Here is a 27,604-nt window from a genome sequence, read left to right as displayed (position 1 = left end):
TTGTCAATAAGGCAGTACACGCTCACACACACACACCTAGCCACGCCCACCGAAGTACATATAAAGACACGGACTACGTTAACGCACGCCTGAAGGGAGTGTTCTGGGGCTGTAGCGTGACAGTATGTAAACATACTGTTTTTGAAAATTGTCATATTTGCCATGCTCAATTTGTGGGAATTCTTCTTCAGTGAACTATCTACTCTTTGTTGCTTTGTTATAACACTGTCACCAATAGCCAACACCCAATCACAGTAATGCGCATGCCCCTGAGGTTAGTCCCACCCCTGAGGTTAGCCCCGCCCTTGAGGTTAGCCCTGTCTTTACGTGGACCGTAGACACGGATGAGTCAAGCAAACATAAGAGGTATTCAAGGTGCAGGTTGATCAGCCTAATGTATTTAGAAGACCCAAGACTAAAAGTATAAAGGTAAGACATTCAGATTTTCATATTGGACCCTTGTCTTGGTCAAAAGGTCATGAATATGTATAATAAAGGTACATTTACTAGAGTCATATTTTCATCACGTTATAGAGGAGGAAGCCAGTTCTGCCATGGTTTCTTTCCTTTCACTTACACTACACGGAATATCAGGATGACTTCTAATAAATGTTATTCGGTTAACCCATTTATGCCCAAATTTTTCCCAGACATGCAAATATGCAAATCATGTGTTATTAGCAACCCTTTGAAATAATCAAGAATTATTTCCTCCAAAAAAAAGAGAAAAGTAGATGAAAAAGTGTGTTTTATTACCGGTCACAATTGTGACCGGTGGGATGATATGCGTATTCTCAATGAAAGGTTTGTGCCACTACTCGTGTGAAGGTGAGCAGATCAATGGTCCCTCCCATAACATCTCTATAAAAGTAATGACTATTCACAAGTGCACTGTTGAGAGACCATGCAAAAGTGGGCCACCACCACTTCTTGGACTTGATTGTGATGTTGAATCTTGAGGCCCCTGACCTAATCTGGTCTGTGGGAGGAGCGTGAAGCGTCCCCCATATGGCTTCATATGATGCATGTACCGTTTGTGTGAGGCAAGGCTCCAGATTTTATAACAAAAACGGATTGGTTTGCCTCTGATAAACTGCTTGCATCTATGATGGCCATAATATCGTATCATGCTTTCATACACAACCAGCCATTTTGGATATGGCATGACTTTGTATGATGTGTTGAGCTCAGTGAAGATGGGTCTGACTTCGAAAAATGAGTCCACTGTGATCTTGGTGTTGTCAACAAAATGTAGAGAGGCCATGATCTCATCAAATCGTTTCTTCCGCATTGCATTTGAAATGCATTCATTGTGTACATCATAATCAAATGACCAGTGCATACACCTTCTTGGAACTGTGCTGTATCCGGTTTCCAGTAAGATCCCATAGAATGTAAGGAGCTCTTCCATATTCATATTCAGTGGCCTGGCCTTGGTCTGGGTAGAGTAGAGTTTGGACATTTCAACATTGATCTCTCATTAGATCCATTGGATCAGGACAGCTCTGTTTGACACATTCAGCAGCATTGGGACTGTATACTATATGTATTCCTTTGGCTTGCTCATTAGGGATCTGAACCCATACGATTGTAAAGCTGCTTTGTGACAACGTGTGTTGTGAAAAGCGCTATATAAATAAATTTGACTTTGACTATTTTTTACCACCTCAGGCTGTGCCCATACCCCTTCGGGCTGACCCCTCTGGTTACTAGATGACCTTGAAGGTTCCTCAGACTCCATTCTGGAATTCAGAGGACCTTGGGGTGTCTTTAGACCTGTTCTGACATCTAGGATATCTTGGAGGTCTCTCAGACTGGCCAGTCTTGTGACATGAGGATGTTGGAGGCTCTTTGATCTTATCTATTGGGTGGCTAGAAGATCTTGGCCGTTTAACAGTAGACAGTGTTGAAGAAGAGGTTGGCTCTTGTGGTTGCCTGGAACGTTTTCTAAAAGCCCTGTACTCTAATTTTCAAAGGTGATATATTGCAGTGGGGGGCTGGTTGGGGTGGGGGTGAGGGGAGGGGGAGTTCACAGTAAATTTTATTCCGGTCATCATCTGTCTCCAACAGTTCAGCATTTTAAATTCTAGCTGGCAAATGGCCCATCTCTCCCTGGTAGTCCATATCTGAACCATCACTTATAAAAGCATCTTTCTCATTTTGAGGTATGATTGCAATGTTGCATGTTTGTCTGGGCCATCATCTACATGTCAAGGACTTCACTTAAAGTCATCCTGAAGAATTTTGTATATTTAGTATGTGTGCATGTAGATACAACTTTCTATCCCACCGGTCACAATTGTGACTGCTTATATGTTTACTCATTCTGCAAACACACCAAAGACATTTGACTAATTGTAAATGCATATATCATAACTAAACAACTTAGAGAGCATGTGTACAAAAATATTTTTTTCTATGTTTATTTTAACATACTTTACTATCCTTTTATTTTGGAGCTTTGAGGCAGCCATCCTCTTCTCAAGGTGCAACCAGGAAGTAAACTGCTCTGGTCATGTGACAATTTACTCAAAAAATGTGATACTGCCCACATTTAATTGAAACACTGTAATATTTCAATATATCCTTATATAGTATTGGAAAAGTACCCAGTAACATTTTTAGAGGCTTATAATTAATGAATTTTTTTTTGGTCACAATTGTGACCGATGGGTTGAAATGGGTTAATGGTTAGTACAAACTTTAGCACTCCTGACTTGTGACAGACGTTTTTGTCTGATGTGCTAGACTGTGTTCTCATGAAGATTTATTTCATAGAATATATCTCCATTATGGTAGTGAAAAAAATATCACGGTCCCTTAAATCAACTTTGCAGCCCTATTTATTGAATTACTTTCCATTCTGTGCTGCGCTGAATAACAAGAAGCTTTTGACCTTTAGATGAATAAATGAGGACTTTATTTATTATTTACATATTATTATATATTTTTATATATGTACATAAATCCAGAAATTATCTTTTATATTGTTTCTGTTTTTGAAAATAAATATACAAAATACAAATTTGAATGCAGTTTATCATGGTGAAGTTGATCAGCATTGTAGTTTCAGTTACTTCTTATTCTGAATTAAAATGCTGTGGCCAACAGAGGCTGCGGACCAGTGAAAATTTGAATACAGGCTGCAATGTGGACACCCCTGGTTTATGTGATCATTTGGAGAAAGCGCTAATGTTTTAGAATTCCATGCAAAATCAAGGAAGTGTTGAACACTTTCAGTAGCATAATTCATATTAAAATTTCCGATAACACTTTACATTAACCCTTTACTTACTAACGTTAACTAATGCATTAGTTAACATGAACAACCAGTGGCTGGCCCGGACGCTCAGCTTCTGCATGATGATTGGATGATCTGTCTGAGGCTGAATCCCTTTTTGATTGACAGCGAAATGAGCGAATCAGCGATTTTTTGGAGTAAACCTCCGCGGGAGCATTTAATTAAATTTTTTTTTCATTCTGTTCTGAGTTGAACCGGAGTTTTTCCTAATCCTCTTAGCGGCATTTTCTTCGTTAAAAACGACTAGCGACAAATCGAGCTTCTATTTTTGGTGGTTTTTGTTGTAGCTGCTTGTGTTTGGAGACTGATTTCTATCACTCAAGCCGAAATTGAGCTTCCCCTCCTTGAAAGACCAGCATCCGCCACTGTGAACAACACATGAAGTAACACATTAACAATAATTAACTAACATTAATTAAACATGTAAGAGTTGCATTAGTTAATGCTGTATTTCTATCAAGTGCAGAGTAAGTGGTGTTGACTAACATGAAGTAATGCATTATGCTTTATGTATGCTTTATGATTTATGAGCCTCCATGCTTAAAGTCTCACGGAAGACAAAATTCAAGACTATTCTCTGTGTCCTGTCTCCAAGATGGTGGAAGGATCTTCCAATAGCTGCTCAGACTGCAGTGTCTCTTGCTATCTTCAAACGTAGACCGAAGACTCACCTGTTTGTTGCGTACTTAAATGAGCATGAACTCAGCAGATAGCACTTGTTGTCTTTGTTCTTAAATTGGTTTAGTAATGTTTTAGTAATGCATTACTAACATCTATTAATCATTACTTAAGAGTTTTATAGTTTTATAGTAATACACAGACAGAAGTGAATCAATCTGTACCAGATTATGGTTTAAACGAATCTCTGTGCTCAAGTAAAGATTCAGTCCTATAGAGAAAGAGAGTGAGTGTGAGGATGGGTACATGATACATTATTTTTCTTATTTTCTTTGGAAATAAAACATCTCCCAGCTCCCACGCTGTTGTCATGGTGACATGACACGTCTGGCTACCCTAGCATTTAGCAGCAGTTCATGGTCATCTCTCTGGACAGAGCGTGACGTGGGTTCAATGGCCAGATGTGGACACATCACTCATCAGGTGGAGCTTCTAGACAACTAAACACAGGAATTTGAGCCTGATTGTTTGAGCTGATTGTTTGAGCTGATCATTTGAGCTGATAATTTAAGCTGATCGTTTGTTTTCATGTGCACTCTGTGCACTCTCTGTAATTCAACGCTGTCAGAGGATTCTGCTAATCCAGGGGTGGCCAACCCGTCAGAGACCAAGAGCCGCTTATTTTTACTGTGTTACGGCAAAGAGCCATATCATACAGGGACATGTAAATTGTTGACAAGGGGGGGAGTGTAAATTGTTGACGGGGGGGTGTAATGGACAAAAAATAAGTATTATAGCGCGGTCGATCGATCGCCAGTAGTTGGCGAATTAGTAACTCGTGTGAGCGTGTGAAAACAGTCAAATGCGTGTTTTCCACTACGATGGTTTTAAAAGTGTTAGCGGCTCGCTAGGCTTGTAAACAAACCACGAAGATGTAGCAGTGTGTCGCCCTCAGAGCTGATGAAGTAACCGGGCCACGACACAGACCGTTAGTGCAGGTGAGAGTGCGGACCGGTTGGGGAGCCGCATGAAATCAGGCAAAGAGCCGCAGGTTGGCCACACCTGTGCTAATCCCTTGGTGCTGTTCTGCCCACGTTTAAGGTGCTTGTTGACCTGGACAGCGTCTTCTGTTCCCCCAAAGATGACCTACATATGTGGGGACATGTCTATATGCCCTCCTATAACATGTGGAGATATGTCTATATGTCCTCCTATAACATATGTGGGGATATGTCTATATGTCCTCCTATAACAGGGGTGCCCATTATCGGTCGATCGCGAAGGAATGTAGGTAGATCGCATGACATTAAAAAGTAGTGGATGAATGATAGGCTATCGTCCATCTGCACTGACGGTTGTATATATACACCGCCCCGGTAACAATTTACGTTCGCCACCCCCCCCCCCCCCCCCACCCCCCAACAATTTACGAGGTAGATCTTTCTGACTTGGTCATCTTATAAGTAGCTCGCAACCTGAAAATTTGTGGGCACCCCTGTCCTAAAACATATATGGGGACATGTATATATGTCCTCCTATAACATTTATTTTTATTAAATTCAAATTGTATGCAAATTCTTTGTTGAGGTGGGCTGGAGTTGTACATACATATTTATATGGGTGGAACAACAACACGGTAAAAATCTGTAGGTAATCTTGAATGTAAATTCAGATTTGCCCAAGAACAAAATGATCATCTGTGACGGGCAGGTGTGAGCAACTAAAAAGGAAGCGATCACGCCAAGTCTCAGGGAAAGAGGATTAATAGAAAGTGTGCAAACCAAAAACCCGTGCATTGTTCCAAATGAAGGAAATAATAACCAGCAGTCAACTGGTACAAAGACAAGACATATATAGACGAACAAACGACCCTCAGGTGAGACGGATCACGGGTCCCGCCCACCTGAGGGACGAACATCACGTGACCAAAAACAGGACATCTGCCGCTGTAAACGGGGGCGACCGGCAGGGGGCCCCCCCACAACGTGACATCCACATTGCCAAAGATCTCTGACTAGTGTTATTATAGAATCATGATTATGGCTTCTCTAATGTACAGTCCAATAGGTAATGCCTTTTAAAGGGGTAAGAACTATTTCTCAGACTTCCAAAACTCCCCCTATAAAATATTATCAAATATTCCTGCTGTTGCCACTATTTCTGAATTTGGCTGGATTCTTTATCTCAAGCTCATGCATCATTTTGAGTTAATGAGCTGTAGTCTTAATTAGCTACAACTAGCGAGCCCTCTATACAAGGTTACAACAATTTACATCCATTACTTTTTATTGAAAAGTGGGTGTATACATTGCTGATTGAATTGATATCTCTACAGCCCACTAACAGTCCCAGTCACAGAACTCCACATGCAGTTGTCTCCTTCACTCTCAGGCTGCAGGGTTGCCAACTCTCACGCATTGAGCGTGAGACACACGCATTTGACCGTTTTCACACGCTCTCACGCCACACTTCCGATATCTCACGCCGAAAAAAAATATCCAGTTTATTTACCTCAGATCCACATATATGATTCAATACGTTACTAGTTCGCTAGCTCTGGCGCCATCCACCGGCGATATAACACTGAATCTGTGTCCATTTTACCCCCCCCCCCCCCCGCTCAACAACTTTCGTTCGCCACCACCCCTCAACAAAATACACTCGCCACCGGCTCCAGGTTAAAATCTCACTCCAAGCGAACGTCAAAAATTGGCAACCCTGAGGCTGTGTCCCTATAATTTAGTGTTCAGCCCCTTGTGTTTCCTTTTTTTTGTCTGTTCACACCCCTTGTTTCTGTCCCCGCCTCGTGTCATTGATTTCACCCGTTTGTAGTTCCTGGTTTGGTCTGTGTATTTATACCCTGTGTTTGGTCTCCGAGGTAATTGGTTATTGTGTGTATGGTCCTGGTCAGTCCTAAGTTCCTGTTCCCTGTTCTCATGTCTTTGGTGTGTGGCCGTTTTTGTACATTCCTGTTTGAGTTGGTTTATTGCCTTTGTGTCCTAGTTCCCTGGTGCTTGTGTTGTGTGGCAGCTGCGTCCGTCGATGTCTGATACTCTGTTTAGTGGTGATTAAACCTGTTTAGTTTAATCACCACCCTCATCTCTTCTTCGTGTTGTTAATTAAATGGATTCAATCCTGTTCTTGCGTCTTGCACTTGCGTCTTGCACTGGTGTCCTGTACTTGCATCTTGCACTTGCGTCACCACCTCATTCCACCTTCACTTTGAGGACGTGTCCCCATATTTTACTATGTCTCCTTCACTTTGAGGATGTGCCCCCATATTTTACTATGTCTCCTTCACTTTGAGGATGTGTCCCCATATTTTACTATGTCTCCTTCACTTTGAGGATGTGCCCCCATATTTTACTATGTCTCCTTCACTTTGAGGATGTGTCCCCATATTTTACTATGTCTCCTTCACTTTGAGGATGTGTCCCCATATTTTACTATGTCTCCTTCACTTTGAGGATGTGTCCCCATATTTTACTATGTCTCCTACACTTTGAGGATGTGTCCCCATATTTTACTATGTCTCCTTCACTTTGAGGATGTGTCCCCATATTTTACTATGTCTCCTTCACTTTGAGGATGTGTCCCCATATTTTAGAGAATCCTCTTTTATTACCAGAATATCTGGCTTTCTTGGTTTGACCAAGAAAAGCGTATGAGTGAAAGGGTAGGAAAGGTGAAAGGTGGCCTGGACAAACATTTTACTTTTTCTATTTTATCCTTTTTATTATTTCCATTTTCTCTCCCTCTCTCTATTTGTATAGTTTCAAAACACAGGCCTGCAAAACTGTAACAGACTACTTAGAATATCATTTTTTATATATTTAAAAATAATATTTAAACATCCTTAAGTGGAAAAACCTCACCTCAAAATGGTCATTTGCCATTAAAAATGATTTACAATGTGTGATGCCAGAGGCGTCGGGACAGAGGCAGCCGGAGACGGGGGTTGAACAGTAGGATGTTTATTGTCCATGGCAACCAAACCAGTAAAGCTCTTAGCGCACACTGCAAGTGATGCAAGGTAAAGCTCGTAGCGCACACCAGTAAAGCTCTTAGCGCACACACTATAAGTGATGCAAGGTAAAGCTCGTAGCGCACACTAGTAAGGCTTGTAACGCAGACACTGCAAGTGTTGCAAAGTAAGGCTCGTAGCGCGCACGCAGGTAGGGAACGCAGTGACTGACACGCAGAAACCAGAGACACTCATGTAGCGGCAATGTGCAGCACTGGACCAGACGACCTGCGGGCTTAAGAAGAGCAAAGTAAACAAGAAACAGGTGCTCAGTATGATGGTGATTGCGACTGTGGGAGTGGTTGCGTGTGCGGGGGTGTGTGCTGGGATCGGCTGCTGGCCGGGATGCGCGCCCTCTGGTGGCGACCCGGCCCCCTCACCGTGACACAATGATCTTTAAGGCATTGTACACTTTGTGGAATGTAGTTGAATGTAGTCTCATGACAATTACAATTTTATAAAAAGGTACAATAATTTTTACCTTTGTTAGCATTACTCACATTATGCATTTTTCTCTTAATTACTTTTTATTTAACACATATTACATTGTGCATTACAGATAAAAGGGCAATGAACTCCTGGCTCATGAGTAATGGGTTAATAATAAAACTGTAATGAGGGGACATAAACAGCAGGGGGCGAAAGTGGTAGTGGTGCATCTTTATTGTCCCTGCTGAGCAAACACTCAAGCACAACGTAGACATGCTGGGAGGGGAAGACGAAGAAGACAAATCAGGCACTCCGACAGCATGGACAGAAGTGTCTCTCCCTCTGCCTCTCTCCCTCTCCCTCTCTGTCTCTCCCTCTCCCCCTCTCTCCCTCTCCCCCCCCCCCTCTCTCTCTTTCTCTCTCTCCCTCTCTTTCTCCCCCTCCCCCCTCTCTCTCTCCCTCACTCTCTCGCTTCAGTAATATGCAGCACTGACAGTCTTGACCTGTCAGGTTAAATAGTGCAGGGATGACAAAACACAGGTAATGATTATGATGATGATGTCAGTTCTGAGGTGACTGAGAGCGAGGGAGTGGCTGTAGGGGTGTGTGTGTGTGTGTGTGTGTGTGTGTGTGTGTGTGTGTGTGTGTGTGTGTGTGTGTGTGCGCGCGCGTCTCCCCTGGGTTGTGTGGCAGGCTCACCATGGCAAAAACAAGTTAGGTCCCTCTTGTGGATTAATAATAAGGGATATGATTCCTTTGTTCTGAGGGTGTAGGGCAAGAGGAGAGAAACATTTTGATAAAATCAGTTTGTCGGTCTTGTAGAATGATTAATTTCCAAAGTACAGTGAGTCTCCGGTTAACGACGGGGTTAGAGAGATAACTCCACAACACTCCACTACAATCCACTGTGCTGCCACTGCTCCTCCACGCACCACGTGAAGTAAAAAAAAGTCGGTCGTAACTCCGGTCCGTCGTTAACCAGACCCGTCGTTAAGCGGGGACTCACTGTGTTCTGTCTCTTTAGAGGAGCATATTCAGATCTTGGAAAGTGGGACATGTACAAATTACCAAGCTAGGGGCACCTTGAATCATGATGTGTGTCTTTGCAAAGGATTGCCCAAATGTAAGGTGAGTATTACTAGTTACCATTTACCATAACTTATCAAGGTCAGTGTATCATCTGTTCATGTCTAAGGAGGCCTTGTCAGCTAACAGTTGACAAACGTCATTACTTGCCGTGTCACACAGGATGCCAGAGCACACATACATCTATCAGTCTTTGTCTTGGGATATTTAACACAGTTTGTATAAGGTTTCCGGTTGCATAGGTGTAGTGCTTCAGTGTAGAAGGGAGGTGTGAGGCTTCCATATGACACGGCATCAATTGCATTACCTGGCTGTCGTTGTATTGTTTGCATTTCGTAACATTCTCCTAAACACTTGAGAAATTTTAGTCATCTGATGTGGCCTGTACTGCCAGCGCCAGCAAGTACTACAACATCCTGGTCTTCATTAGCATTACCACAGAATATGCATGAAGAGGTTTCAACTGGTCAGACTGAGTGCTTGTTGTTGGGTGAGGTACCTGAAGGGTTCATGTGCGCGTGTCAATTGCTAAGCGGGAAAGACCGCTAGCAACCGCAGACAATCGATAATAGCAGCAATAACATAAACGATGCAGCGCTTTGGTGCATGGCAGTATAGTGAGCTGTTTTTAAAACAAGCCCGCGGGCGACTCATAACGTCCTCGCGGGCGACATGGTGCCCGCGGGCACCACGTTGGTGACCCCTGATGTACAGTGTGTAGATGATGTGTACAGAGTGTGTAGATGATGTACAGTGTGTAGATGATGTGTACAGAGTGTGTAGATGATGTATAGTGTAGATGATGTGTACAGAGTGTGTAGATCAGGGGTGCCCACAGTTTTCAGCTTGCGAGCTACTTATAAGATGACCAAGTCAGAAAGATCTACCGGGGTGGCGGCGAACGTAATTTGTTGAGCGGGGGGGGGGGGGTGGCGAACGTAATTTGTTGAGTGGATTGCAGATTGGCTACCGTGAATGTCAATCAAAATACAACCGTCAGTGCAGATGTGCGATTCATCTACTACTATTTTATGTGACGCGATCTACGCACATTCCTTCGCGATCGACCGACACTTCCTTCGCGATCGACCGGTCGATCGACGTAATGAACACCCCTGGTGTAGATGATGTTTAGTGTGTAGATGATGTGTAGAGTGTATAGATGATGTTTAGTGTGTGAGAGTGTGTAGATGATGTGTAGAGTGTATAGATGATGTTTAGTGTGTGAGAGTGTGTAGATGATGTATAGTGTGTAGATGATGTGAAGGGGGAGAAAAAAACCCCAAAGACATGTAACACAGTGTGTGGGTTTTGGAAGGAATAATAGGTCATCTAAGTAGGGTGTTGTTAGGGTTAGTTAAAGGAAGAGGGAGTGTGAATAGTCCACTACATATTTATCCTTTTTATTAACCATAGTTTAACTGACACGTATCTTAGTTAGAGACAAAAAATACTTTGGTTGTTCCTCTAATGATGTCTGTAATTAAATTTCATGCGATATAACAGCCGGCCTCTGAGCCGATCTTCTGCTGATGTTCTGTGTGGATTAGATGATTTCCAAGTCATGTTCTGCTGTGACCCAGTCAGGAGAGCCATTCTTCCTGAGTCTGGTAATGGTGCATTCTTCACCAGTCCTCCACACCCAACTACGTTAAGACATGAATAGAATTCAAACTATTTCAGATGGCTGATAAGCTCAATTTTTTACTTCAGTTCCTCAATATGACGAAAGCAGCACAAGGAACTCAGCTTCCCGGTTTACCTCACTCATTTCCTTGTGGTTTCCTGGTGGCTAATTTTAAAGCAGATAACCGTATGTCTATATGTGCTTCATTCAGCAGTGGAGAACTGTTTGTGTCTGCACCTTGCATACAGCCCCCTGGCCAACACGGTAATTTTCATGTGCCTTATAAATACAACGAACTTAAAGCTAATATTGAGAAACAGGAAGGATGAAGGACAGGCATCCTGGAATTCAGATCAGATTTTGCGTAGCAGCGTGAGACAGATGGCTGTGGGCAGGGTCAGACACACCCACCTTATTGTTTTGTGTCCTCACTCAGGTCAGTGGGTTTACTTTTTCTTGGACGTGTTCAGAGACGGCTTGGACACAAATTTCAGGTGTAGCACACACGTCCTGCAGTATTAGAGATTGAATTAAAGGTAAACATTATGAATGAAAGGAAAATGTTATGAATTAAAGATTATCATGAATTAAAGGTAATCATAAAATACATCATGAATTTAAGGTAATATATGCTTCCTCGAAACACTTCACAAATTATGTTCTTAAAACACACCTCAGCTCATCAGGTCACCTTTGGTGAAAAAAAAATCTATGTACAAGTAATACACATGGACGGTTACAAGGCTGCAAACACAAAAAAAAAGAATAAACTTCCTTCTACAATCTGAATAATTTGTCTTACTGTTGGTTTTCATGTCTTTCACGTGTATGTTTTCAATTGTCTATCAAAATAAAAAAACATATTTCCATCCACAGTGTTCATTCAGACTTCTCCGTCCTGATGACGTCCTTGTGCCTGTTTTGCTATGTGACATTTCGTGATGATGTAATGACGCAGTATAGCACTGCTTAGTCAGAACCAGTTACGTCTTCACTTCGTTTAGTCCTTTTTATTCTGTTGTCCTTGTTTGTATTCTGGAGTAACTTGTTCAGGAAGAAACTAGATACAATTTAGGGCTGATTAGTCAGTGGAAGGTGTTAGCAGTCAACAATACAATAGGTGAGAGGTGGAGTCAGGTGTGTGTGTGTGTGTGTGTGTGTGTAACTGGATATTGGCTGAGGGGGTGGAGTGTGGAGCTGTAGTTGTGTTACTGTGTGCTCGGAGATCATTCATGAAGGAATCCTTTAAGGTATGTTTATTTCATTTCATTTTTAACTATTTAAATAGGTGCTAACTGATCCGTGAGTTTAGTACAAAATAACCAAACATCTGATAATGTCTGGCAGAATATTTATGTTGGGTTTTTCTAAACATTGTACAGTTTCACTTTGAAATACAATACTCCTTTCTGAATGCCTGTTATTAGATTTATAAAGGCATTCTTGATACATTTATCATTAATACATTTTGAGGCAGATCTAACACAACCTGAAATCTGAAATCAGCTCGTCATCTATATAAACAAAGATCCTGTTTGTACTCAGAACTCGAAACTAGGACCTGCTGAAGTGTCTCATTTTCTAAACTCTTCTACAGCTGTAACTAGAGGCAACACATGTCGTTGTCATTTGCTCTTGGGAAACTTAAATTTGTATCTTCTGTCTCAGATCAGATCAATCAAAAGAACATGACTGCAGTATTATAGGTGATAGAGGGTTCATTTATGTATTTGTCATAAGTGAGTGATATGAGAGACCGGTGTTGGCATAACATATTCTAGTATTTTCTTATTTCTTTATTTTGATAATTAGCTAATTAGTTTTATGTCAGTAATTCTGGTTCATATTCATATGGACCTGTCCAAACTAACAGAAACATCCATACGATGTGATTTTTCATTAGGTCAGAATTTCAGATAAGACACATGTTGAACAGGTTGGGTGTAGATGAGAACACAGTTCATAGTTGACATTTGCATTTTAAGCTGAAGCCCTTTATCTTCGTCCATCTTCTATGCGCATGTGTTATGGCAGTTTCTCTTTCTACTGCAGTAGTTTTCTTCCTGTTTGACCCCATCTCACCTTCATGATAAAAACAAAAACGTGGCATGAAGGGGTGGCCTTCACAGAAAGGAGGTGTTACCTTCACGTAGAGGAGGTGTGGCCTGTTCTACCTTCACGTAGAGGAGGTGTTACCTTCAAGTATAGGAGGTGTGGCCTGTTCTACCTTCACGTAGAGGAGGTGTTACCTTCACGTAGAGGAGGTGTGGCCTGTTCTACCTTCACGTAGAGGAGGTGTTACCTTCACGTAGAGGAGGTGTGGCCTGTTCTACCTTCACGTAGAGGAGGTGTTACCTTCACGTATAGGAGGTGTGGCCTGTTCTACCTTCACGTAGAGGAGGTGTTACCTTCACGTAGAGGAGTTTTGGCCTGTTCTACCTTCACGTAGAGGAGGTGTTACCTTCACGTATAGGAGGTGTGGCCTGTTGTACCTTCACGTAGAGGAGGTGTTACCTTCACGTAGAGGAGGTGTGGCCTGTTCTACCTTCACGTAGAGGAGGTGTTACCTTCACGTAGAGGAGGTGTGGCCTGTTCTACCTTCACGTAGAGGAGGTGTTACCTTCATGTAGAGGAGTTGTGGCCTGTTCTACCTTCACGTAGAGGAGGTGTTACCTTCACATAGAGGAGTTGCGGCCTGTTCTACCTTCACGTAGAGGAGGTGTTACCTTCACGTATAGGAGGTGTGGCCTGTTCTACCTTCACGTAGAGGAGGTGTTACCTTCACGTATAGGAGGTGTGGCCTGTTCTACCTTCACGTAGAGGAGGTGTTACCTTCATGTAGAGGAGTTGTGGCCTGTTCTACCTTCACGTAGAGGAGGTGTTACCTTCACGTAGAGGAGGTGTGGCCTGTTCTACCTTCACGTAGAGGAGGTGTTACCTTCACGTATAGGAGGTATGGCCTGTTCTACCTTCACGTAGAGGAGGTGTTACCTTCACGTAGAGGAGGTGTGGCCTGTTCTACCTTCACGTAGAGGAGGTGTTACCTTCACGTATAGGAGGTGTGGCCTGTTCTACCTTCACGTAGAGGAGGTGTTACCTTCACGTAGAGGAGTTGTGGCCTGTTGTACCTTCACGTAAATTACATGTTCGACCTGAAGTGACAAACATCACCAAGCATATTTGACTTGGTGGATTACAGCTGTACAAACTTAAGGAAATAAGAATACTGTATATGGCCTTAGTTTACACATGGAAATGAATTCACTTGAATAACCTTCAGGAACTGAACTGTGTGCATCTGAAAAAGAATTCAAATAATGATTTCTTTTTCCATTTTTCATGCGTTTTTGTTTAATTTCCAGATATGTGTCTTGCCATGCTAACTACTTGCTTATTTTGGTGTTTTTTGGGTTTTTTTTTAGAATTAAAAATGTCTACCTCACCCAGGATTCAGAAGTTTGGTATGATTGTGATATGCTGGCTGGGAGGAGTTGTCACGTCCTTGGTGTTCTTCCAGTACGCCTCACCGAGCTGCTCCTCAAACTTCATTCGTCCTTACCCACAGCCCTTTTACAGGAGCCTGAACAGCAGTACTGTTGCACCACAGCACACCAGCCCCGAGCCGGAAAAGCCCACAACCACACCACCACCCCAGCCGGAAAAGCCCATCCTGCTCTTGTGGATCTGGCCCGAGAACTACAGGTTTGACTTTAGTGACTGCAAAAAAGTATACGACATCGATGGCTGTCAACTAACAGATGACAGAAATCTGTATGAGCAGTCAGATGCGGTCCTTATCTTCCACAAAGCCATTAGCTGGGACAAGTCCAACCTTCCACCATCTCCGCGTCCGCCCTTCCAGAAGTGGATCTGGTTCCACGTGGAGTCCCCCACTAACACTCCTAGGGTAGCGGGCATCGAGAACCTCTTCAACCTGACGCTGAGTTACAGGAGGGACGCGGACATCTCCGTCCGGTATCCACTGACAGTCAGCAAAACCCCAAACCCGGAGTTCGTGATGCCCAAGAAGGATAAGTTGGTCTGCTGGTTTGTATCCAACACCAGCCCCCACACTGGAACAGGGACCAGGATGAAATTCTACGAGGAGTTTAGCAAGTACATCAAAGTGGATGTGTTTGGGAAGATGGCTGGCAGTCGCCTGAGGGAAGAAGACTACTACCCCACCATGGCCAGCTGCAAGTTCTACCTGTCTTTTGAGAACTCCATCCACAAGGACTACATCACGGAGAAGTTAAATGGTCCATTGTCAGTGGGCACCGTCCCTGTTGTGCTGGGACCCCCGAGACAAAACTATGAGGATTTTGCTCCCGGTGACTCATTCATTCACGTAAATGACTTCCCCAACGCATCAGTGTTGGCCGATTATCTGCTCAAACTGGACAAAGACGAAGAAGCCTACAGAAGATACTTTGATTGGAGAAAACATGTCAGTGCGACTCCTCATCTGATCAGACAGACTGACGAGTTTGTGGTGTACATCTGTCACGCGTGTGAATACATCGGGCGACACAAGGAGTATAAAGCTGCTCATGATATATACACATGGTGGTTTGGAGGACAAGGTAATTAGGATCAGACTGAAGGTCATATTGAACCTGTTAAACACTGATCTGCCCGAACCCTTAAAGGAAAATAATACATACAGTATCCTGGAATACAACACAGTAAAGAATAAAGACTGGAGACTGTAGATAGATTATTGTTTACTCCTGCAGTATGTGCACAATTGTACAGAGACTCAGGACTTTCTGGGATCATTTGAGTCTATGAGTGTATGAGTTTTGATTGTATGAGTGTACGAGTTTTCAATAACCTGTCATGTTTAAATGTACCACTAGAGCATTTTCTGAGAAATGCTGTTTCTGTTCTTATTTGAATTACTCTGTTTGGGGACATGAATGTAGAGTGAAAATCAGCTGTGATTGCTGGATTACACAAGCTGTCTTTGCTCCGCTGGGGTTCAGGATGCAATGAGGAGAAAGAATGTGTGCTTAATAGCTGCTGCTATGCTTTGATATCTGTTGCTATGCTTTTATACTTGTTATTTAAGGACAGTTGAAATGTTTATTTTTGGCAGTTTAAAAGGGTTTTATGTGGGTTAGATTTCTCAGGGATGTCAGTACGGTTATGAAGTTAAAATATACTTGAAAATGAGTCGGCATTTTTGATGATTGTAAAAAAAAATATTTATGAGTTTACTGCCCTCTTTCATTGATTCATTTGTTTACTTATTTATTTTCTTTTAGGGCAGTCTGAAAGCCCCACTTTATTGACACTTAGTTATTACAAGTAAAACATGCTCACAACTATTTTAATTTAATAATAAAATCGGTTAGCTCGTGGGGGTTTGTGTCCTCAAACTTTCTCAGTGCTTTTCACTTGCCACTGTGATCTCTGTATATATTCATTATTGATTCATGATAATTCCTAACTCACTGGATTGTTTAACAAGGTCTCTGTGATCCTGCCACTGCACTCTATTCCCCACTCTCTGTGGACTCATGACACACCCTCACAGGGCCCAGTGATGCCCACAGGTCACGCAGGCAAAATCTGCTGTTGCTGATGTCAATCTTTCTCGGTTAGCATGGAGGTTCTGAAACCTATTGCATCTCCCAGTAATAAACCAGTCAGTCTGGTTCTCAAACCGGGTGGGGGGGGGGGGGGGGGGGGGTTTCCATGAAACTTGAACATGGTCAACAATCTGGTGTGATTACACAAACACACACTCACACACACACACACACACACACACACACACACACAAACACACACACACACACACACACACACACACACACACACACACTCACACACACACACACACACACACACACACACACACACACACACACACACACACACACACTTTCACCATGTTTAACCTGTGTTCTGCTTTCTTCTGCATTCCAATGCATGCAGACACACTGCCCACTGTGCAGGTCTGTGGTGGGGGTGTAGGTCTATAGTGGTGGGGTACAGGTATGTGGTGGTGGGGTGCAGGTCTGTGGTGGGGGGGTCTAGGTCTGTGGTGGTTGGGTGCAGGTCTGTGGTGTGGGGTGTAGGTCTGTGGTGTAGGTCTGGTGGGGGATGCAGGTCTGTGGTGGTGGGGTGTGCAGGTCTGTGGTGACTGGGTGTAGGTCTGTGGTGGGGGTGTAGGTCTGTAGTGGTGGGGTACAGGAATGTGGTGGTGGGGTGCAGGTCTGTGGTGGTTGGGTGCAGGTCTGTGGTGTGGGATGCAGGTCTGTGGTGGTGGGGGGTGCAGGTCTGTGGTGGTGGGGGGTGCAGGTCTGTGGTGGTGTTGGTGTGCAGGTCTGTGGTGTTGGTGTGCAGGTCTGTGGTGTTGGTGTGCAGGTCTGTGGTGGTGGGGTGTAGGTCTGTGGTGGTGGGGTGCAGGTCTGTGGTGGTGGGGTGTAGGTCTGTGGTGGGGGATGCACGACTGTGGTGGCAGAGTGCTGGTCTGTGGTGGTGAGGGGGTGTATGTCTGTGGTGAGGGGGTATGTCTGTGGTGGCGGGGTGCTTCCCAAGATGCCCCACTCCACCCTTATCTGCCCAAGATGCCCCATTCTGCCCTTACCTGCCCACTGTGCCCTCATCCATCAGTGAGCGGTTGCTCAGACAATGTTTCCACGTAACAGCACTGGTCCTGCTGTGCCACAGGAGGACCATAAAGGCATGTTGGGACACACGGTGCTGTAGCAACGGTGTGGACGGGACACCCAGACCGGCTAGTCCGGATAAAATCTGGTCTCCCTTTTAATGACAATGAAAACAGTGGAAACACCTTATTTTTTCTCTACTAAGACCTTTAATCACATGTGCCCTGGAATGTTTCATCTAAATAAAGACTTAACTTTCAATACCTCCGGGAGGCAATTCATCTGAGTGTAAGGTGGGCAGGTCAGGAATTCTCCCCCAAGACTTCACCTACTAGGATTTTGTCCTCTAGGGTTATTCTGTTTGATTAAAGAAGGAACTGTAAGAACAAAATTCATGTTGTCATTAACTGTAACGTGGTAGCTAACCAGGGGAAAAAGGCTTGTCAAGCAGGTGTAGCTCGTTTGACTTGATTAGCCTGTCGGCACCCTCTGGTGGCCAGTGGAGGTATGGTGCTACAGCCAACCCTTACATTAACAACATAAATCATCACGTCACTTAATCATAGAACAACACTGCTAGTCTAGCATTAATACACTTTTATCATGGATCAACACAGTTAGTCTAGGATGAATACTATTTTATCATGGATCAACACAGTTTGTCTAGGATGAATACTGTTTTATCATGGATCAACACAGTTAGGCTAGGACGAATATTATTTTATCATGGATCAACACTGTTAGTCTAGGATGGAGACTCTTTTATCATGGATCAGCACAGTTAGTCAATCTGTGTTCTTCCTCTGACCTACAGTGGTGTTCTATGTTGTTTTTCTGGAACTTATTATAACTGGTAACAGTTGGCCAATCCAACCGCACCCAACCTGTTCCTCCATATCACCCCTCTGGTCTCTTCACACACATACATACACACACACACACACACACACACACACACACACACGCACACGCACACACCGCACAACACACCTCAACCATACTAATATTTTCCCTTTGTTGCTTATAAAGAGCTTCTCTGAGGACCAATGTTATAGGGGGAGTGGTCAGGGCAGATCTGGGGGGAGGGGTGGGGGCAGTACACTGGGGCTGAACTGGGTATCTTAAACTGAGCACCTCAGAGGTCAGGACGTTAAGGCATCTTCTGAAGAAGCAGTGCTGAGAAAACAGAAAACAAAAACAGTTTAGACAATAAGCCACAAGTTTAGACCTGCATTTTATCTAGTACAGGAGTGGCCAACCCGCGGCTTGCTAGCCGCATGCGGCTCTTTGCCAGGTTTCATGCGGCTCCCCAGCCGGTCCGCTCTCACCTGCACAAACGGGGTGACACACTGCTACATTTTCGTGGTGCGCGGTGCCCACCCCCGCTCAACAAATAACACTCACCAACACCAACCCCCCCCCCCCCCCCCCCCAAATGTCTGTGTAATGCTGCTTGTGTTGTCTCTGCAGGGCCCACCTGCCTTATGTGTGGTGGAAACACCTAGTGCGAATATCTCATATTCCCAGGACACATGTATTGTGTCTTGTGTATATTAATACAGTCCTATGTATATTAGCAGTAAGGATATCATTAATATACAATCCTGGACCAATACAAATACAATTTGGCATAGAATATCAACATCATCATACACCGTCAACATCATCATTCAACGTCATCATACAATATCATCATCAGACAATATCATCATCATCATACACCATCAACATCATCATACAATATCATCATCATCAAACAATATCAGTCAGCTGTACCTCTGCCTGGACAACGGGGGCACAGACCATGATGTCATAACCGCACTCAGTCCTCCCCCAACATAAGATGTGAGGCTACAAGGTGTGTAGCATCTATCCACTGCCTTCACCTTCACCATCACCATCACCATTGCCATCGCCTTCACAATCACCTTCACAATCACAATCACAATCACCTTCACAATCACAATCACCTACACCATCAGAATCACCTTCACAATTACACAATCACCTTCACCATCACCAGCACCAGCACATCACCTTCACCATCACCATCACCTTCACAATCACAATCACCTTCACAATCACCGTCACCATCACCTTCACCATCACCTTCACCTTCACCATCACAATCACCATCACAATCACCTTTGCCGTCACCTTCACCATCACTGTCACCATCACCATCACCATGATGTGCAAGGGTTTGGTCCATCTGTGGTAGCTCTGGTGGACTCTAAATCAGCAGGCCAAGGAGTTTGGCATAGAGCTGCAGTCATTGCAGTGTGAGCGATGGATGGAGGGTAACCAATGTTCATGGTGACCAGTGTTCAGGGTGACCAGTGTTCAGGGTGAACAATGTTCAGGGTGACCAGTGTTCAGGGTGACCAGTGTTCAGGGTGAACAATGTTCAGGGTGACCAGTGTTCACAAACCATCACCTTTACAATCACTGAAGTGCAGTGTGAGCGATGGATGGTGTTCATGGTGACCAGTGTTCAGGGTGAACAGTGTTCAGGGTGATGGGGATCCGACGTCTTTGTGTTCATCTGACTGGCCTCTATGTGTGAGGAATTAAGATTCAATTACAGAGAGAAGCACTAAAGCCAAGCAGATCCAGCTTACCAGTCAGCTGCTGGGAGCAAGCAGATCCCGTTTACCAGTCAGCTGCTGGGAGATGAAACAGAAGCCTGTGGTTGGATAAACTATTGAGTTTACATCAATTTCTAAACTGGTAAAATGTAGTGTTTATACTGAAATAATGGTTCTTGAGTGTACTATGAAATGTTATTCTGCTGGCACACGAGCAGGGTTAGTTTGAATGTTCTACTGCTTGTAAATACAGATCTATCAGACTTAATGATGTGAATATGTGAATAAAGATAACTGAAATCAGCATTCAAATGTACTGGCATCATAACACCTTGAGTGGAAATGTACATAATCTCCTTCTGAAACTCTCTCATCTCATCCTCATAGTGGATTCAAAGACATGATCTACTGTTGGTGCAATTTTGCTTTCAAAATATTCTGTTAAAATTATAGCAAAAATGATAAAAAAAATATTATGCAGTTTGTGAAATAACAGTTTCAAGGGCAGGTGAGGTGTTCACTTTGTGAGTGAGCACTGTTTTGTGTTCCAAAATTGCAGCATCATGCATTGAATTGTTCTAGTAACACCAACTGGTTCTATTACCCCAGGGCAGGACACTATGCCTCAAGGTTTTAGAATGCTTATGTCGCCTTTGGTGGCACTTTTATGATAGCACATAATAACCACTTAACATGGCAGCCGTGAGAATTTGATAGCCCAACCTCTACTCTTGGGGGTGTGCAGAACACACCTTCTTGTCCTTCCCCACCAGCATTTAGCGATGACGCTGGTGAAGCCACCCACACAGACAGGTGAGGAGCAGGAAGAGATATGCTGACAGGAACACGTGTTTGGTGTAGGAGGGGCAGCACCTGTGCAGGCGTGTAGTCATCTCATCTCTTACACTTGGGTCTGTCCGAGGTGAACTAGGGCCACTGGAACCTGTGCACGTTGGTTCCTTGGTGTCAGACTCAGCCTGCATCAAACTGCTCCAAGACAGGAAAGACTGTAAACCAATCCACATCAAACTTTACAGCCATGGCAAAGAAAACACAGCACCACCATGCCACAACACATGCTCCACCAAGAAATAACACCAAACAAAACTAACAGACCTGTCAGTTCCTGAGTTCTGTAGGATGGAACATCTACCTTCATCATGTTATATAAATGATGAAGAGCACAGCACCAGAGAGGTGGAGGTTACCAGCAGGGGTTGAGTGTGAGTGTTGAGAGTTTGAGTGTATGAGTGGATTTTTTATTCATTTAATTTACTTTTTCTTTGGTCTCTGATGGTGTGCTGGCAATTGAAAGGCCTATTTTCAAGCAATCCAGGGGAAAATCTTCACTGTTTCATCATGAATTGGGGATGTAACTACAGATTTTGTAGGCTCCCAGCAAGTACAACAGCAATTTCACTGGTTAAAGTGGTTTATTAAGGAGGTAAATTTCTTGTAACGTGAAACTGGGATTCACACCACCACAGCCGTGGATCCAGCAGGCCTATCAAAGCCATTGGGCTGTTTGGTGAATCAGTCAGACAGTCCATGATGTGGATCTGAGCTCAGGTTCCTGTGATATGGACTCAGACAGGTACAGGTTTCTGTGATATGGACTCAGACAGGTACAGGTTCCTGTGATAAGGACTCAGACAGGTACTGGTTCCTGTGATATGGACTCAGACAGGTACTGGTCCCTGTGATATGCAGATATCCAGCACTCGTCTAGTTGGTTGTAAAGCCAGCACAGTTTAGCATGTTGTGATTTCTTTGGTTACAAAGGTACCACCCAAACATAATAACTTTCCTCTTGTACTGTGACTTATTGGGTGATCAAAATACTAATATGATATTTTTCAATGTCCTACATGTATGTATCTGTGTTATTTATGGTCAATTTGACTCAGGTTGTTTAAGCTGTATGAAACTAATAAGAATGATCAACACTTTACACACATTTGTTTTTGTTGTTTGGGTGATATTGAGGTGACTGCAACATGCAATTTTATAGTATTTCCAGAAGCTTCCCTCTGCCTCAAAGGCCTAACCGAACAAAGCCATATCTGTAGAAGTTCAAGAGCCACTGACAGGGGGGAGAGGAAAACATCATTTCAATGAGAACGATGATATTTGTCATGCTGTGGGGGTGGGAAAATATGGCTTCCTGTAGCACAGTGATCATTCACACAACATGGCAGAAAAGCAAACATAAAAAATCATACAAAGTTTTGTTTGAAACCTTCTTGGTGAAAGTTTGGGTTTGTCTCTTGGTGAGACAAGAGGAGAATGTATCTGAGACAGAGAAGAATGTGTCTGAGACTTGGTGTTGTGGGTAGTGTAGTTCATTTGAGAGTGGCGACTTCATCCAAATAGACAAGGGACGAGGTTCCAGCTGGTATTTTGTAATTTATTCACATTACCATAATCAATAAAAAGTGTCAATGTGCTCTCCGACAATATTAAAACAGTTAATTAAAAATATTATGCCCGTCCGCTAAGGATCCCATATTAAGATGCGTTCACAGTCTTCCGGCGTGATGTCCATCCACCACATAGACTGAGCATCCATTAATGCCAGTAAAACTTGTAGGTGTTCATAAATCCACCCACACACGCCTGATCCTCACGCTCCCCAACATAACCTAGGGAGACCCAGAGCTGCACACTAAAGCTAGAGATATACTTGCTGTTAACTACGCGTTCGCGTACGCATCATGGCTGCTTCGCGTATCCTTCGTCGGTTTGGTGCGTAGGTCTTGCACGTCCTCCAAAAGTTAATGCGACGCGTACGCGAGGTGCAATACACACAAAACCACTAGGGGCAGTGTAGCCGCTAACCATCAAAATGGACACAACGATATCCAACGACACAAATTCGTCATTCTCACAACGTCTTTGATTTAACGGCTTTACATACCACATACGAAGGGATCGCTGTCGTCGTTTTTTCTTCCGTGACCGTAAAATTACCCAAAGGCTAATCTCCTCGAGTGTTGCCATGTTTGATTCGTTAAAATACCGAAGCCCTTTCTACGTTCTGCCCTCTAGTGGAAGCCTCCAGTTTCAAGCGTTGCACATAGGCTAGTATGTTCTCAGTAACATTCACAACGCAGCCGGTTGTCTACGCGAACACATGGGCAAACATCAAGTATGTTTCTAGCTTAACGGCTCACTAACTAAATCTCTGGAACACACGAAAACACACATTGAGACATCATGACAGACCTCAATGATATATTTGAGAGGCAGCTTTTGAAGTAGACATGTAAAGCGTGTTTGTGTAAAGTACTTTGTGTGTATGCTTGTGTGTATATATGTGTATGCTTCTGTTTACCGTGCCTGTGGTTATTCTGATGAAATTCATCGGGGAGATAGAATGTGTACATGCCATACACACACACACACACACACACACACACACACACACACACACACACACACACACACACACACACACACACACAGTATTTGCTGTGTCTAGTTACACCAGGGTAGAGGGAAGCACCTATTTGTAGTTTTGCTTTAGTTTACCTAGTAAAGTAGTAGTATTAGTAGTAATAGAGTAGTAGAGTTAGGGCAGAGATTGGATGGGTTTCATTTAGTGTAGAACGATATTGTTTGTTTGTTCTGTTGGTGCCGTCGTTGACTTCCTCTCCCAGGATGGCATAGTATGTTTGCCTGTTAGTGTTGTACATTGCAGTCTGTGAATATGTTGACCACCAAGAGTAAAACCGTGTTACACGCAAATATCTCGGCTTAAAGCATTCCACTGCATACCAGTACAGGTTCATGTTACAGACGCCACCTACAGTCATGGCCAAAAATGTTGGCACCCCTACATTTTTTCCAGAAAATTAAGTATTTGTCCCAGAAAATTGTTGCAATTACACATGTTTTGTTATACACGTTTATTTCTTTTGTGTGTATTGAAACAACACAAAAAACAGAGGAAAAAAGGCAAATTTGACATAATTTCACACAAAAGTCCAAAAATGGGCCGGACAAAATTATTGGCACCCTCAACTTAATATTTGATTCCACATCCTTTGGAAAAAATAACTGAAATCAATTGCTTCCTATAACCATCAACAAGCTTTTTACACCTCTCAACTGGAATTTTAGACCACTCTTCTTTTGCAAAAGTCTCTCATATTTGAAGAGTGCCTTCTCCCAACAGCAATTTTAAGATCTCTCCACAGGTTTTCAATGGGATTTAGATCTGGACTCATTGCTGGCCACTTTAGAACTCTCCAGCACTTTGTTTCCATCCATTTCTGGGTGCTTTTTGAAGTATGTTGGGGGTCATTGTGCTGCTGGAAGACCCATGACCTAGGACGCAAACCCAGCTTTCTGACACTGGGCCCTACATTGCAACCCAAAATGGTAATCCTCAGATTTCATAATGCCTTGCACACAGTCAAGACACCCAGTTCCAGAGGCAGCAAAACAATCCCAAAACATCTTTGAACCTCAAGTCAAGTCAAGTCAGTTTATTTGTATAGCACATTTAAAGGTGTCAGGTGCCGGCCAAAGTGCTGAACAATTTTTTCAGTATGAAACACATAAAAATTAGTGGTGGGACTTTAACGCGTTAATTTTGATTAATTAATTACAGGAAAATTAACGCACTAAAAAAATTTACGCATTTTAACGCATTTAACGCACGAGACACTTTTGCACCGTGGAATGTTTCTCAGTGCACGAGTTCCAGACACACAGATTATATGGACGTACAATAAGATCATGATGGAGATGACTGAAGAGGCTACGCTGGTGGATGGGAAATTTAAATATAAGAAACTTCCAGATGAAAGTACAAACACAAATAGTGTTATTTGCACTTTATGTAGGAAGGAGTTCGCTTATGACAGGAGCACTTCCACCCTTCGTTACCACCTCAATGCAAAACATGTTGGGGTTAACACGCAGGTCAGTAATGATAACTTGGCTGCTAAATGTATTCCTAGTATGATAGGGTGACCAAACGTCCGTATTTCCCGGGACATGTCCGTATTTCACATCCTGTCCAGGGCGTCCCTGGTTTTTTTTAAAGTGAGGAAATGTCCTGGTTTTTAAATTACCTTCATTGGACCATTAAGACTGGATTAAACTATCGCGAGTGACCGTAGCGCGCGACTCCGCACGTGTTTATACATGACGTGTCACATTATTTGCAGTGTTGTTCGCTGGTCAAAGATAAAGGCTTACAAGAAGCGCTGCACATTGCGTCAAATGATGTAAGTTACGAACTGCTGTCCAGAAAGACAATGTCAAAGAAAATTCAGCAGCTGTATGATGAGGAAAAGGAAGTAAAACAGGTTATTGTGAAGAGCGCCACAAATGTGGCTCTGACTGGGGATAACTGGACCTCTGTTAGCAACAAGAATGATCTTAGTGTGACAGCTCATATTATAGATGATGAATCTATAGATGATGAAGATCCAGTCATTTGCTTTGAGCATGCAGAAGACCACTTCTAGGCACTATGGAGATGCCTGTGGCAGAGGCCTGGGAAATTAAAGAAAAATATACCATCTAAAATGGTATTAAAAAACATCTTCTGATTTACTTCAATTCTTCCAATATCCTGAGCAAAACTCCCAAAATTAAACAACATTTTTGGTCAGAATTTCCAGTGTTCTGAACTGTTTTCTGCACTCATCTATTGGTCTGTGTAGAAGACTGGTGGAAAAATAAACAAGATGTTGAAGTTTATGATTATGTTCATTGATTCATTCATCATTGAAACTTAAATTAATATTTCTCATGTTAAATACTGAAATACGATTAAAATGCGATTAATTAATTACAAAGCTTCCGATTAATTCGATTTTTTTTATCGCATCCCACCCCTAATAAAAATATAAAACATTTAAATACAAAATATAGAACTAAGCATAAAAAGTAAATAGATGAAAATAAGAAAACCCATAAGAACATTTACAATAAAATATACATAAAGGACATGTTAATGACACATTAAGATAGTTATCTGCTATTGCTGTAGGTATTGCTGTAGGTGTTGCTATTACTGCTCAGGACTCAAAGGCCTGTGAGAATAAGTAGGTTTTTTTATTCTAAGGTTGTTCCATAGTTTTGGAGCTGCTACCGAAAAGGCCCGGTCACCTTTAGACTTTGATCGAGACCGCGGAATGTCTAGAGTCCACTGGTTAGAAGAACGTAGTGAGCGAGGAGTAGAGCGAGAGTGAAGGAGATTAGGGATGTAGGAAGGAGCTAAGCCATTAAGAGCTTTAAAAACAAACAATAACCTCCACCATATTTGACTGTAGGTACTGTGTTCTTTTGTTTGTAGGCCTCATTTCATTTTCGGTAAACAGTAGAATGATGTGCTTTACCAAATAGCTCTATCTTGGTTTTATCTGTCCACAAGATGTTTTCCCAGAAGGATTTCGGCTTACTTACATACAATCTGGCAAACTGCAGTCTAGCTTTTTTATGTCTCTGTGTCAGCAGTGGGGTCCTCCTGGGTCTCCTGTCATAGTGTTTAATTTCATTCAAATGTCGACAGATAGTTCGCACTGACACTGATGCACCCTGCGCCTGTAGGACAGCTTGAACTTCTTTGAAACTTGATTGGGGCTGCTTATCCACCATCCAAACTATCCTGCGTTGCAACCTTTTATCAATTTTTCTCCTCTGTCCACGTCCAGGGAGATTAGCTACAGTGCCATGGGTTGTAAACTTCATGATTATGTTGCACACCGTGGACAAAGGAACATCAAGATTTTTTTGTGTTGTTCCTATACACACAAAGGAAATAAACATGTGTATAACAAAACATGTGTAATTGCAATAATTTTCTGGAAAAAATTCAGGGGTGCCAACATTTTTGGCCATGACTGTATATACACCTAGACCAGGGGTCGGCAACCCGCGGCTCTAGAGCCGCATGCGGCTCTTTGGCGCTGCCAAATATATGTGTATATGTGGGCGGCTCCCTGGAGCTATTTCAAAAATGTTTGAAAATGTAAAAAGATGGGGGAGAGAAATATATTTTTTGTTTTAATAGTTTTTGTAGGAGACAAACATGACACCAACATTCCTAACGTGTTCCAATGCTGTAAGAATGTGTAGAATAAATGAAACTAAATTTCAACATTTATATCAAGGAAGATTTGCGTTGTAGCCTGCGACGCACGTTTCTATTAGCAGGGCGAGATGAGGCAGGTGGCTGTTGGAAACACACCGGCGGCGAGCTTGAAGACGTCACTCGCCAGAAAGCTCAACTTGGCCAAAGCCACAAATGGAGCGAAATTGAAAGCCTCCCAACACCCGAGAAACTTGTCGATG

General features: G+C 43.0%; 1 protein-coding gene across 6 annotated transcripts; it reads left to right on the top strand.

Moving 5' to 3' along the window:
• The first annotated feature begins 357 nt into the window (after positions 1 to 357).
• LOC143476551 (4-galactosyl-N-acetylglucosaminide 3-alpha-L-fucosyltransferase 9-like) lies at positions 358 to 16,448 on the top strand. 6 transcript variants are annotated; one of them, XM_076974785.1, is made up of 3 exons: positions 13,948 to 14,016; positions 14,092 to 14,144; positions 14,508 to 16,448. In XM_076974785.1, exon 3 carries the CDS (start codon positions 14,516 to 14,518, stop codon positions 15,674 to 15,676), a length of 1,161 nt encoding a protein of 386 aa, XP_076830900.1. In that variant the 5' UTR covers positions 13,948 to 14,016; positions 14,092 to 14,144; positions 14,508 to 14,515; the 3' UTR covers positions 15,677 to 16,448. The 6 variants fall into 6 exon arrangements, with proteins under 6 accessions (XP_076830902.1, XP_076830898.1, XP_076830900.1 ...); XM_076974787.1 differs by lacking the exons at positions 13,948 to 14,016; positions 14,092 to 14,144 and adding an exon at positions 358 to 429; XM_076974783.1 differs by lacking the exons at positions 13,948 to 14,016; positions 14,092 to 14,144 and adding an exon at positions 12,198 to 12,335.
• The last annotated feature ends 11,156 nt before the right edge of the window (positions 16,449 to 27,604 follow it).

This window comes from Brachyhypopomus gauderio, chromosome 15 (assembly GCF_052324685.1).
Source record: "Brachyhypopomus gauderio isolate BG-103 chromosome 15, BGAUD_0.2, whole genome shotgun sequence".
NCBI classification, from domain to species: domain Eukaryota; kingdom Metazoa; phylum Chordata; class Actinopteri; order Gymnotiformes; family Hypopomidae; genus Brachyhypopomus; species Brachyhypopomus gauderio.
This window is presented reverse-complemented; position numbering and strand designations above follow the sequence as displayed.

Excerpts from the sequence above, each read along its gene's own strand:
- LOC143476551 (XM_076974787.1), top strand. The coding sequence starts at position 14,516 with ATGTCTACCTCACCCAGGATTCAGAAGTTTGGTATGATTGTGATATGC.